General features: G+C 37.9%; 1 protein-coding gene across 5 annotated transcripts in view; it reads left to right on the forward strand.

The window, feature by feature from the left end:
* The window catches only part of Dhc64C (dynein heavy chain, cytoplasmic), a 70,538-nt gene that overhangs the window by 8,310 nt on the left and 50,030 nt on the right, over nucleotides 1-12,198 (forward strand). For 3 of the 5 annotated variants that reach the window (XM_089736538.1, XM_089736537.1, XM_089736540.1), the window contains exons 14-40: nucleotides 689-824; nucleotides 914-1,020; nucleotides 1,120-1,283; nucleotides 1,830-1,935; nucleotides 2,075-2,098; nucleotides 2,390-2,545; nucleotides 2,875-3,054; nucleotides 3,590-3,733; nucleotides 4,406-4,551; nucleotides 5,245-5,394; nucleotides 5,497-5,589; nucleotides 6,455-6,669; nucleotides 7,126-7,252; nucleotides 7,342-7,444; nucleotides 7,567-7,789; nucleotides 8,188-8,335; nucleotides 8,414-8,519; nucleotides 8,633-8,842; nucleotides 8,974-9,120; nucleotides 9,498-9,670; nucleotides 9,814-9,981; nucleotides 10,085-10,250; nucleotides 10,896-11,081; nucleotides 11,168-11,350; nucleotides 11,484-11,606; nucleotides 11,802-11,961; nucleotides 12,042-12,175. In XM_089736538.1, coding sequence (XP_089592664.1) covers nucleotides 689-824; nucleotides 914-1,020; nucleotides 1,120-1,283; nucleotides 1,830-1,935; nucleotides 2,075-2,098; nucleotides 2,390-2,545; nucleotides 2,875-3,054; nucleotides 3,590-3,733; nucleotides 4,406-4,551; nucleotides 5,245-5,394; nucleotides 5,497-5,589; nucleotides 6,455-6,669; nucleotides 7,126-7,252; nucleotides 7,342-7,444; nucleotides 7,567-7,789; nucleotides 8,188-8,335; nucleotides 8,414-8,519; nucleotides 8,633-8,842; nucleotides 8,974-9,120; nucleotides 9,498-9,670; nucleotides 9,814-9,981; nucleotides 10,085-10,250; nucleotides 10,896-11,081; nucleotides 11,168-11,350; nucleotides 11,484-11,606; nucleotides 11,802-11,961; nucleotides 12,042-12,175 — 3,978 coding nt within the window. The remainder of the gene's footprint in view (nucleotides 1-688; nucleotides 825-913; nucleotides 1,021-1,119; nucleotides 1,284-1,829; nucleotides 1,936-2,074; nucleotides 2,099-2,389; nucleotides 2,546-2,874; nucleotides 3,055-3,589; nucleotides 3,734-4,405; nucleotides 4,552-5,244; nucleotides 5,395-5,496; nucleotides 5,590-6,454; nucleotides 6,670-7,125; nucleotides 7,253-7,341; nucleotides 7,445-7,566; nucleotides 7,790-8,187; nucleotides 8,336-8,413; nucleotides 8,520-8,632; nucleotides 8,843-8,973; nucleotides 9,121-9,497; nucleotides 9,671-9,813; nucleotides 9,982-10,084; nucleotides 10,251-10,895; nucleotides 11,082-11,167; nucleotides 11,351-11,483; nucleotides 11,607-11,801; nucleotides 11,962-12,041; nucleotides 12,176-12,198) is intronic. The other 2 variants (XM_089736539.1, XM_028170719.2) reach the window with 1 other exon arrangement.

The raw sequence follows: 12,198 nt of genomic DNA on the forward strand, positions 1-12,198 counted from the left end.
AATAAAAAAATTTGCGAAAACATTGCGAATGGATCAAAAACTTGTAATCTATACTCTATACTAATATATAAATCTACAGTGGTTTTTACGGATGTTCCGTTATAACTACTGAACCATGCATCCGATTGACTTGAAACTTGGTATCCATGTAGAAAATACGTGTACTTAATGGATAGGCTAATATTTATATGAGTGTTAGACTCCCTACACCAGTTCCGAGGGCGTTAATAATGAGAATCTTTGTGGGGGTGAGAAATAATAATGTTAATTTTAATTGCCCAGCGAAGCGGACGGGTACAGCTAGTTATATATAAAACTCATGATTGTGGATTCAGTTAGTTTCGGTGCTCGGTAGACCGATAGTTCGAATGATATTCGAAACACATATAGAAAGCATATCTTTTAAATGTCACTGTAAATTGTATTTTTTCGTAAACCATACGCTCTGATATCGAAAAGTTGTCCCACAAAAGGTCAATTGTCAAAAACTTACCGCCGAATATCCTATATGGATTCAAAATTTAAATTATCTATATGTTTATGTTGTAGTAATTTTATGATAATGAAGTAATCATAAATTCTGACCACAAAGCCTTGTAACTTTTTTATTCTATCTGTTGATTTGGTGTTTGAAAAGTAGTGTCGCACAAATGCCTTCTCCAACTTTTTAACCTTATCATTTTCATAGGTACAATATCCACAATCGAAGTGCAGTAGTATTTCGACGGTACGAGATCTCCCTCCCGTTGCCGGCTCCATCATTTGGGCGAAGCAGATCGATCACCAGCTCACTGCTTATTTAAAAAGAGTTGAAGATGTTCTTGGTATACTAGATGACTATATTAGATTATTGTATTATTTTTTATTATGTTTCTTGTAATTTTTTCATATGTGTTTGTTTTGCATTTTGTAGGTAAAGGCTGGGAAAATCATATTGAAGGGCAGAAGTTGAAGGCAGACGGCGACAGTTTCCGACTGAAATTAGATACTCAAGAAGTCTTCGACGATTGGGCTCGTAAGGTAGCGTAAAATGAGTTTTATTTTAAAATACTACAAAATTGTAATGAAATTAGTTCTCATGAATAATAATCCATTTTTTTCTAATAATGTTTATTCTAGGTTCAACAACGTAACTTGGGTGTATCGGGCCGAATCTTCGCGATCGACTCAGTGCGTGCCCGGTCCAGCAAGACTGGTACAATCCTCAAACTGAAAGTTAACTTTCTGCCGGAAATCATCACTCTATACAAGGAAGTGCGTAATTTAAAGAACCTAGGGTTCAGGTAAGTCAAAACCAAAAAGGTTAAACTTTTAAAATAACACTTCTATTGCAGTTTAAATAGAAAAAGCCTGCGTTCTATTTTAGGGTTGAATTGCATTGCTATTTTTCTCAAACACGAACAGGCGAGAAAAATAAGTGCAAATAATAATATTATAGTTTTCAGTATTGATTTTACTGGTAGCCTAAGAGGCTATTCCAACTAGGCCCAGTCGGGTAGGTGAGCTCACGGGCTCAACCTAAGAGAATTTACTAACGCTAGCCCTAGCAAGAGTAATGCTTCGCAGAATCTATCACCGGATCGGAATTGCAACCCACTGAGAAGATCCGGCGAGAAACTCAGTGGGCTAACGTTGATGAACACTCGTATGATGCACGTATCAGGTCCATAATGAAGATAGCAATTTCAAGAGATGATCGTGTGGAGTTACGACACTTGTAATGTTGGTTTATACTCGCCAAGACTGTTCTTTCCAAGTGTTCGCACCTGGTCGTGTTGGGGAAACTCGTCTTGTCTGAATCAGCCCTCATTCTCATTTCTTTGTTTTAGAGTGCCGTTAGCCATTGTGAACAAGGCTCATCAAGCTAATCAACTGTACCCGTTCGCCATTTCATTGATTGAAAGTGTACGCACTTACGAGCGCACTCTCGAAAAGGTACGTACACCAAAAGAAGTATTATATAACCGCAACGAATTCTCAATGTTTTTTCAGTAGTTCAAATATGAGGTGATTTGATTTTTTTTAGAAGAGAAATATGTGAAATCACTAACACGTACACGTTTTGTTTACGCAGCTAAATAATAGGAATCATACTAAGGTAGTTGGGTATAGTAGAATGCATGTTTAGTGAAACATTGTGGACTTGTGTTCGCTTTTATTTCAGTTTTTGGCGCATCTTCATATAGGGAGCATTTACGCCTTTACAAAATGTTTGAATGCCATTTTATGAGTTACTCTAGAAATTAGATATGTACCGTTAATTTGTCGTAATATGCATCGTATCTCATATTCATTTAGAATTAAAATATTAACCCGTACAGTGCATGTGTCCTTGTCGATTCTGCATTGATTTTATGATCTAAATTTAACAGCCGATGTACTTTTTTAGATTCGCGATAAGGCATCCATCATCCCGCTGGTAGCTGGTCTGAGGCGCGACGTTCTCAACCAGGTGTCCGAAGGCATGGCTCTTGTATGGGAATCCTACAAACTTGATCCATATGTACAGAAATTGAGTGAAGTCGTGCTACTATTCCAAGAGAAAGTAAGTCAAAAGAAGGTTTTTTTATTATTGCTTATATGGGTGGACGAGCTCACAGCCCACCTAGTGTTAAGTTACTGGAGCCCATAGACATCTACAACGTAAATGCGCCACCCACCTTAAGATATAAATTCTAAGGTCTCAGTATAGTTACAACGGCTGCCCCACCCTTCAAACCGAAACGCATTACTGCTTCACGGCAGAGATAGACAGGGTGGTGGTACCTAGCCGTGCGGACTGACAAGAGGTCCTACCACCAGTAAAAAAGGTTTTAAAAATTAGCTTTTTAGATTAAAATTAACTACTAAAACCTCACCTCAATTGACTAACAGGTTGAAGATTTACTTGCGGTCGAAGAACAAATCTCGGTGGATGTGAGATCGCTCGAGACCTGCCCATACTCAGCTCAAAGCCTGGCCGACATTTTGAGTCGCCTGCAGCGCGCTATCGACGATCTATCCTTGAGGCAGTACAGCAACTTGCATCTGTGGGTGCAACGCTTAGACGAAGAGGTATTTATGAAAAACGATTTATTGATAAAACTAGCTTTTGCTCGCGACTTGGTCCGCGTTCAATAGTTCACAAATAATGCTTTAATGTAGAACAAATTTGGTCAGCATAAAAAACGTTATAGTGAGGCAACCTTAACATATAGACATATGCTGTCGCGGACTTTTTTTTAGATCTTTTAAAGGGGAACAATTCTCTCATACATCATTTTAGCAAAACTTTAACCGTTTCCGCAGCGCACGCAGCGGAAGCCCTCAAAAAGGAAAAAAAAACGATTTTGCAACATTATTGGTGCTCCGTTTGTATTGGTCTTAGCGTGATGTTATATTATAGCCTATAGCCTTCCTCGATAAATAGGCTGTATAACACTGAAAGAATTATTCAATTCGGACCAGTAGTTCCTGAGATTAGTACGTTCAAACAAACAAACTCTTCAGCTTTATAATATAAAAACACGATTTAATTTTGTGTTACAATATTCATCTTACCATTTGAGTTTTTAAAATATCTATATTCATGATCGTGATTATTGTTTAGGTTGAAAAGAGCCTCGCCGCCCGTCTGCAGGCCGGTGTCGAAGCCTGGACTGGCGCCTTGCTAGGGAAGAGCCACGAGCTTGACCTATCCATGGATACTTATTCTCCTGCTGAACCTACCCACAAACCCGGAGGCGAACCCCAGGTACTATTTTTAATAAAGAAGTAATATTTCACAAAATCGTCGTGGCCTAAAGGACAAGACTTCCGGTGCATTTGTATCGAGAAATACATCGGTGCTTGAATCTCGCAGGCGGGTACTTTTTTTTCTAATGAAATACGTACTTAACAAATGTTTACGATTGGCTTCCACGGTGAAGGAATAACATCGTGTAATAAAAATCAAACCCGCAAAATTATAATTTGCGTAATTACTGCTGGTAGGACCTCTCGTGAGCTCGCACGGGTAGGTACCACCACCCTGCCTATTTCTGCCGTGAAGCAGTAATGCGTTTCGGTTTGAAGGGTGGGGGTAGCCGTTATAACTATACTGCAACCATAGGACTCAAGGTATCTCAGGCTCATATCTCAAGGTGGGTGGCGGCATTTACATAGTAGCTGTCTATGGGCTCCGATAACCACTTAACACCAGATGGGCCGTGAGCTCGTCCACCAATCTAAGCAGTAAATTTTTTTATCTACATTCAACAAACTCAAACTACTGAAAATATGAAAACCAAAATAACGGAGTGAAAATCATTTTAATACTTTAACATATAACATGCATATTGACTATTACATTTTAATGGTCATTATGTATTTTACAGTAAACTGAAACGTATTAACGTATACAATAATACTATATTAATTACGGCAGATCGCCCGCGTGGTCCACGAGGTGCGCATTACGAATCAACAAATGTATTTATTCCCGTCTTTGGAAGAAGCTCGCTTCCAACTGATGCGGCAGATGTTTGCGTGGCAGGCCATCGTCACCAGCCTGCACAGACTGCAGAGCACCAGGTACGGTAATAAAGATGTACAGCACAAATATTTAGATCAAACTTCTTACATTAAATTGAAACTGCATCCACTAATATAAATATTTGGATCTAAAGAAAACAATTTTATAGTAAATTCGTTTCTTTTTTGCAATCATTTTTTTCCATTTGACAGGATATTAACTAATAATTAACACTAGTGGTCCCGCAGTAGTCGAAATTCAACTATAATTAATTCAAATTGTAAGTTTGTACACTATTATGATTCTATTTTCAAAGACTATTATACTACTTTAATCACAAATTTCGCCAAAACTACAGTATAGAAAAATATTAATAAAGACATTTAATCTATTCTCAATTTGACAACAGACGTCAAGAACAAAAGCTTGACAATAAATAAATAGTATGCATGCGTGTGTGCGTCAAATACATGGTTGTGTGTATAATGTTTTTTTTTATTGATTTAATGTAATTTTAGGGATAATTTCAAAAAATATATAATATTCTCTATATTCTCTATAAGTGTGGGAAATTTCATACTCCTACGTTCGCGCAATTTTCGTAAAAAGGGATACAAAGTTTTTCCTTCACGTATTAATATATAGATTATAAATGTAATTGGTTCAAAGTAACTTTAAAAATAATACTTGGAATTTAAACACTTATATTTCTTTATAGCTAATGCTTCTATTTTCGTTTCTCCTATTCAAAGGTATCAAGTCGGAGTTGCTCGAGCTCAAACAGCCACCTACAGGAACCTACTGACCAAGCTTCCTGGAGGATCCGCACCTCTCGAAAAAGCTTACGACGCGATTGAAAAGAAGATATTTGAAGTTCGCGAATACGTCGACGAATGGCTGCGGTTAGTGTCTTAAATCTCCGGTTGCAAAAAAAATCTAAAACCTGCGTTATCTGATTTCAACCGCTACTGTGACTGGAATTGCTATATTGTGTATTGTTACAGTTATCAAGCCCTTTGGGACTTACAACCGGAAAGCTTGTATGGACGTCTCGGGGAAGATATCACTTTGTGGATTAAGTGTTTGAACGACATCAAGTAAGTTACTCGACTGCTAATCTTGGACATATTCTGTGTGTAAAACGAATGGACTAATAGGTAGTCTGTTGAACAAATAATTCGTCGGGTGTATTTAATGTTTATTGATCGAAATCCAAAGGAAATACTGTATCCCTTTCTTGCAATGATGCTTGTATGGATTTTATAGATGGAGTAAATTTTTTATTGCGGATTGACTTGATTTACCAATATATTACTTTCTATCTAACAGAAAATTCTTTCTACACTAATAATTTTCTGATTTCAGATCAGTTTTATTTTTTTATTTCTTAGATGGGTGGACGAGCTCACAGCCCGCCTGGTGTTAAGTGGTTATTGGAGCCCATAGACATCCACAATGTAAATGCGCCACCCACCTTGAGATATAAGTTGTAAGGTCTCAGTATAGTTACAACGGCTGCCCCACCCTTCGAACCGAAACGCATTACTGCTTCACGGCAGAAATAGGCAGGGCGGTGGTACCTACCCGCGCGGACTCACAACAGGTCCTACCACCAGTAATTACGCAAATTATAATTTTGCGGGTTTCACTTTTATTACACGATGTTATTCCTTCACCGTGGAAGTCAATCGTGAACATTTATTGAGTACGTATTTCATTAGAAAAATTGGTACCCGCCTGCGGGATTCGAACACGGTTGCATCGCTTCAACACGAATGCACCGGACGTCTTATCTTTTAGGCCACGACGACTTCAAAATTATTTCTTCTATAAACTTCAATATCTATAGACTTTAAAGATATTTCTTCTTACTGTTGTTTAATTACTTCACTGTAGTTATGGTTATGTCATCACTCAATGAATTTATCACGGTTAGTTGACTGAACTTAACCTTCCTGCCAGGAAATCTCGTACCACCTTCGACACATCCGACACTCGGCGTGAATACGGGCCGGTGGTTATCGACTTCGCCCGCGTGCAGAGCAAGGTGGCTCTCAAGTACGACGCCTGGCACAAGGAGGTGCTCGGCAAGTTCGGGGCCCTGCTCGGCGGGGAAATGGTCCAGTTCCACTCCAAGCTCTCCAAGTCGCGTAGCCAGCTAGAACAACAGACTATCGGTAAGTACGCCTCTTAAATATATACTTAGTTTATCGGAACGAAGTTCCTTATGGGGCGATGCGGAGGGGTACCCTAACCGGGAAAAAACGTCCGTAACGTAAGATTTTTATTAGTAATGCACACAGTGTACGACTTAACTTTGTAATAACGTACAAAAAATAACATTTTTTTATCATTCATTGACAACGATCTCAGAGCGTTCATTTGCGCAATACACTAACTCTTATATGCAAACAACCGTGAATGAAGCGTACCATAATAAGTTCGCACGTTACCGAATGACCGTGGGTTGTTGCGAAAGGTCCAGTTTTATTTTCTTTATACCTCGAATAGAACTTAAAATTAATATTTTTATAAAAAGGAACTTGGTTCCTATCCGGTGTCCCACGACACCACACATCTTTTTTTGCTTATTATTGTCAAATCAACTGACACAATGCTTTATTAAATTATAGAAGCGGCATCTACTAGTGATGCAGTGTCTCTCATTACCTACGTGCAACAGTTGAAGAGAGAAGTCTTGGCTTGGGAAAAGCAAGTCGATATTTACAGGGAAGCCCAACGTATTCTAGAACGGCAACGGTATTATTTTACTTGCAAATTCTAATATAGTCATCGAATAAAACTATTTAATATAGTAAATAAAAATGTCGTAATAATTTAATTTTTAGATTCCAATTCCCAGCTCAATGGCTCCACGTCGACAATATCGATGGAGAATGGAGTGCATTCAATGAGATAATGCGTAGAAAGGATTCTTCTATACAGACCCAGGTATTTTTTTTAATGCCTTACCTAGTACTTACAATGTAAAAGAAACTTTAAAAGTTAAAAACGTATTGAACGAATAATTTCTACATGCCTACTGAAACAACAAAGTTCATATTTTTTTTTAGGTTGCATCACTACAGCAAAAGATCGTAGCTGAAGACAAAGCTGTTGAAACCCGTACTCTAGAGTTCCTCACCGAATGGGAACGCAATAAGCCAACAGACGGATCCACCAGGCCTGAAGATGCGCTGTCAAGGCTACAGGCTATGGAAACTAGATACACCAGGCTGAAGGACGAAAGAGATAATGTCGCTAAAGCTAAAGAAGCTCTGGAGTTGCACGATACTGGTCAGTTGTATTCACATTACTATATGATTATGAAAACAATTTTTACTCAACTTTTTTAGTAATTCATTCGCTAGTATTAGTCGCATCTATACTAATATATATAAATCTACAGTGGTTTTTACGGATGTTCCGTTACACCTACTGAACCATGCATCCGATTGACTTGAAACTTGGTATCCATGTAAAATACATGTACTTAATGGATAGGCTAATATTTATATAAGTGCTGAACTCCCTACACGAGTTACGGGGGCGTTAATGATGAGAATCTTTATTGGGGGTGAGAAATAATATTTTAAATACCCAGCGAAGCGAACGGGTACAGCTAGTTGCCAAATAAATTCAACTCCAGATTGCCAAGTTAATAGTCTCCATTACACATTTATTTTTGTTCACAGGAAGCTCGATTAATAACGAACGCATGACGGTCGTACTTGAGGAACTGCAAGATCTACGAGGGGTGTGGTCGTCGCTCAGCAAAATCTGGACACAAATTGATGATATCAGAGAGAAACCTTGGCTTTCCGTACAGCCCAGGAAACTTAGGCATGTTTTCAACATATTTGATTCAAGGGAGATTAAGTATTGTATAACGTAATATAACGATTTATTGTACTGTTTCAGGCAACAGCTGGAGGCTATGCTGAATGAGCTGAAAGAACTGCCAGCTCGTCTGCGTATGTACGACAGCTATGAATTCGTTCGGAAATTACTTCAGTCTTATACCAAGGTAGATTTAGTACCAATTTTACAACTCTTTAAAACTAAAAACTCCTTGTAATTTATTCTTGTCAACAACCTAGACGTAAAAAAAATCTTATCAAACATAATTGAAATTTGCAGGTTAACATGTTAATTGTGGAATTAAAATCGGATGCTCTTAAAGAACGTCATTGGCGTCAACTGTGCCGAGCTCTCAAAGTGGATTGGTCTTTATCCGAACTGACTCTAGGACAAGTGTGGGATGCTGATCTTCTCCACAACGAACATACCGTTAAAGATGTCGTTCTTGTCGCTCAAGGAGAAATGGCACTTGAAGAATTCTTGAAACAGGTAAATTGCAGAGATTTTGGTAACATATAAAAGAAACTTGTATAATTGTTTTCAAAAACTAAAGTTGAATTTTCGATATCCCAAAATCGTGCACAATTTTCATTGTTCTAATTATTACATTTGTTAAATAGGTCCGTGAGTCGTGGCAGAGCTACGAGTTAGATCTGATTAACTATCAGAATAAATGCAAGATTATTCGTGGATGGGATGACCTCTTTAACAAAGTAAAGGAGCACATCAACAGTGTGGCTGCAATGAAACTTTCTCCCTATTATAAGGTAAACAAATCAAATCTTGTTTTGTACAACAGAAAATTTACAAATTAATAGGGGTGGTAAACTTTTACTATATCATTCATGAGTATACACACATCGTCGCTGTCAAACCAGAATCTGGTAGTGCTAAAATTATTTCGAATTAACGAGTAACAACATCTTCGTATAAAATTTTATATGAAGGTGAATTTTTAAGAACTATATCAAAGGAAAGCTATAGATAAATATTAAAGCTATAGACACATAACAGTTTTTTTTTATATGGTAGATAGGGCTGTGAACTATATGAAAAGGTCAAAAAGTAAAAATCTCAAAAGTGTACATAGCAGATTTTGGTTTGACAACGACGACATGTTCTTGATGCCGTTTTGTACCTGCAGGTGTTTGAAGAAGAAGCTCTTACTTGGGAGGAAAAGTTAAATCGTATTAACGCTCTATTTGACGTATGGATCGACGTACAACGGCGATGGGTGTATCTGGAAGGTATCTTCAGTGGATCTGCTGACATCAAGACTTTGCTACCCGTTGAAACAAGTCGTTTCCAGAGCATTAGGTAAAGGAACAATTTAACTTTTTCTAGTAGATGAATCACAATTTGTTTTTAGAAATAGTTAATTTAAAAAAAAAATGTCTAAAACAAAAATGCTTCTGATTTATGGTGAAAGTGAAAAATAATTTAATTTTTTATATATTTAGCTCTGAATTCCTTGGCTTGATGAAAAAAGTTTCCAAGTCTCCCATGGTCATGGACGTTTTGAATATTCCTGGTGTTCAAAGATCTTTAGAACGTTTGGCTGATTTATTGGGAAAAATACAAAAGGCGCTCGGTGAATATCTGGAGCGGGAGAGAAGCAGCTTTCCTCGGTAATTACCTCCTGCAAAAATTATCAAATTTAATGGAAATAATAACAAATTATACGAAATTTAATAAATAAACTAATGCTGTGTACCGTAATGTTTATTTTAGATTCTATTTCGTGGGTGATGAAGATCTCCTCGAGATCATTGGTAACAGCAAGAACATAGCGCGTCTACAGAAACACTTTAAGAAAATGTTTGCTGGGGTTTCAGCCATCATTCTAAATGAAGACAATACCATCATCAACGGAATCGCTTCTAGGGAAGGAGAAGAGGTACCGTTTTCAACATCAAAGATTTTATGTTAATCTTATATTTTTCGGTTGACAACAATATTTTAATACGAAATGCTAATAATTAATTCCTAATAACTCTTTTAAATAACAAGCGGTCAATTTCAATTGATCATACTTGCTTATTGCCAGCGGGAAATATAGACATATTATAAATATAGGCAACTAGCGACCCGCCCTCGCTTCGCTTCGGAAACTGTAATTTATTTTTGATTTCTCCACTATTTAATGGAGGTTATTATACATATAAACCTTCCTCTTCAATCACTCTATCTATTAAATAAAAACCCATCAAAATCCGTTTCGTAGTTTTAAAGATTTAAGCATACACAGGGATATAGGGACAGAGAAAGCGACTTTGTTTAATACTATGTAGTGATTATTACATATCTGAGTCACGGAAACAGTTCAATGCTACTATCGCTAGGTATCCTCTAATAATCGACCGGTACCACCAACAGTAACACGTCCTAGATCTCTTGCAAGCTGAGTTGCCAGCTGCCTCCGGTGATGTACCAAAGCTATCGCTGTCACCCAGTCCACTCCGTAAGAGAGGAGAACCAACAGCGGCGCCGGGTACGTCGTTTTGTAATGCAGGCTATATTAACGTCTAAAAACTTTTTTCAGGTTTACTTCACAGCCCCTGTTTCAACAATAGAAAATCCAAAAATCAACTCATGGTTGTCGATGGTTGAGCGTGAAATGCGTGTCACGTTAGCTTGCAGATTGAAGGACGCGGTTGGCGATGTCAAACAATTCAAGGACGGCAATGTCGACCCTCTGAAGTTTATCGAATGGTGTGATAAGTATCAGGTGTGCCTATAAAATTTATGATGTTTAAGTATTACACATTTTACTACACATTTTTATAGGCTTTAACCGGAAACTTTTTTATTTAGGCTCAAATAGTTGTGCTAGCGGCTCAGATCCTCTGGTCCGAGGATGTAGAGGCAGCGCTCGTTAATGGGGGCGGAGATGGATTGAAACGCGTACTGGCTCATGTTGAAAACATGCTGAACATACTTGCTGACTCTGTTTTGCAAGAACAACCCCCGCTTAGAAGAAGGAAACTTGAACATTTGGTGAGAAAATAAAACAGAACACTACATATTAATGATTGGTTTCAATTTACTTTCAATAAAATATTGCATAACTTATTTTATAAGTAGGAATATTATAAGAAAATCAATTCCTTAATACGTGTTTTGTTAACAGATCAACGAATTCGTTCACAAGCGTACAGTGACTCGTCGTCTGATCGCTTCGGGCGTGAACAGCCCGCGCTCGTTTGATTGGCTGTACGAGATGCGTTTCTATTTCGATCCAAGGAATAACGACGTAAGTTAATTTTTTGTTATTTATATTTCGCACCATAAATTTAAAATAATCCATACCTATTGCTAGTAAAATCTCGCTGAGCACAGCCTGTGACTTAACTAACATCTGCCCTAGTAAAAGCAGTACTTCACTAAATCCACCACCGGGTCGGAATTGCAAATTTAGAAAAAATATTCAACAAATTATCTTTTACAGGTGCTGCAACAACTGACAATACATATGGCCAATGCTAAATTCCTGTATGGCTTTGAATATTTGGGTGTTCAAGATCGTCTAGTACAAACTCCGTTGACGGATCGATGCTATCTCACCATGACGCAAGCGCTGGAAGCTCGCCTGGGTGGATCGCCTTTTGGTACGGACAAAAATAAATATTGAGGTTAACGATAAAGTATAAAACTCAAGCCTAACTATTCATTTTTCCGTTGTCAATAGGGCCGGCTGGTACCGGTAAAACGGAGTCTGTAAAAGCTTTGGGTAATCAACTCGGTCGCTTCGTGTTGGTCTTCAACTGCGATGAAACCTTCGACTTCCAGGCCATGGGCCGTATCTTCGTCGGTCTGTGCCAGGTGAATTTTCTTATAAGACTAAG

Source organism: Bombyx mandarina, chromosome 21 (assembly GCF_030267445.1).
Source record: "Bombyx mandarina strain Sakado chromosome 21, ASM3026744v2".
NCBI lineage: Eukaryota > Metazoa > Arthropoda > Insecta > Lepidoptera > Bombycidae > Bombyx > Bombyx mandarina.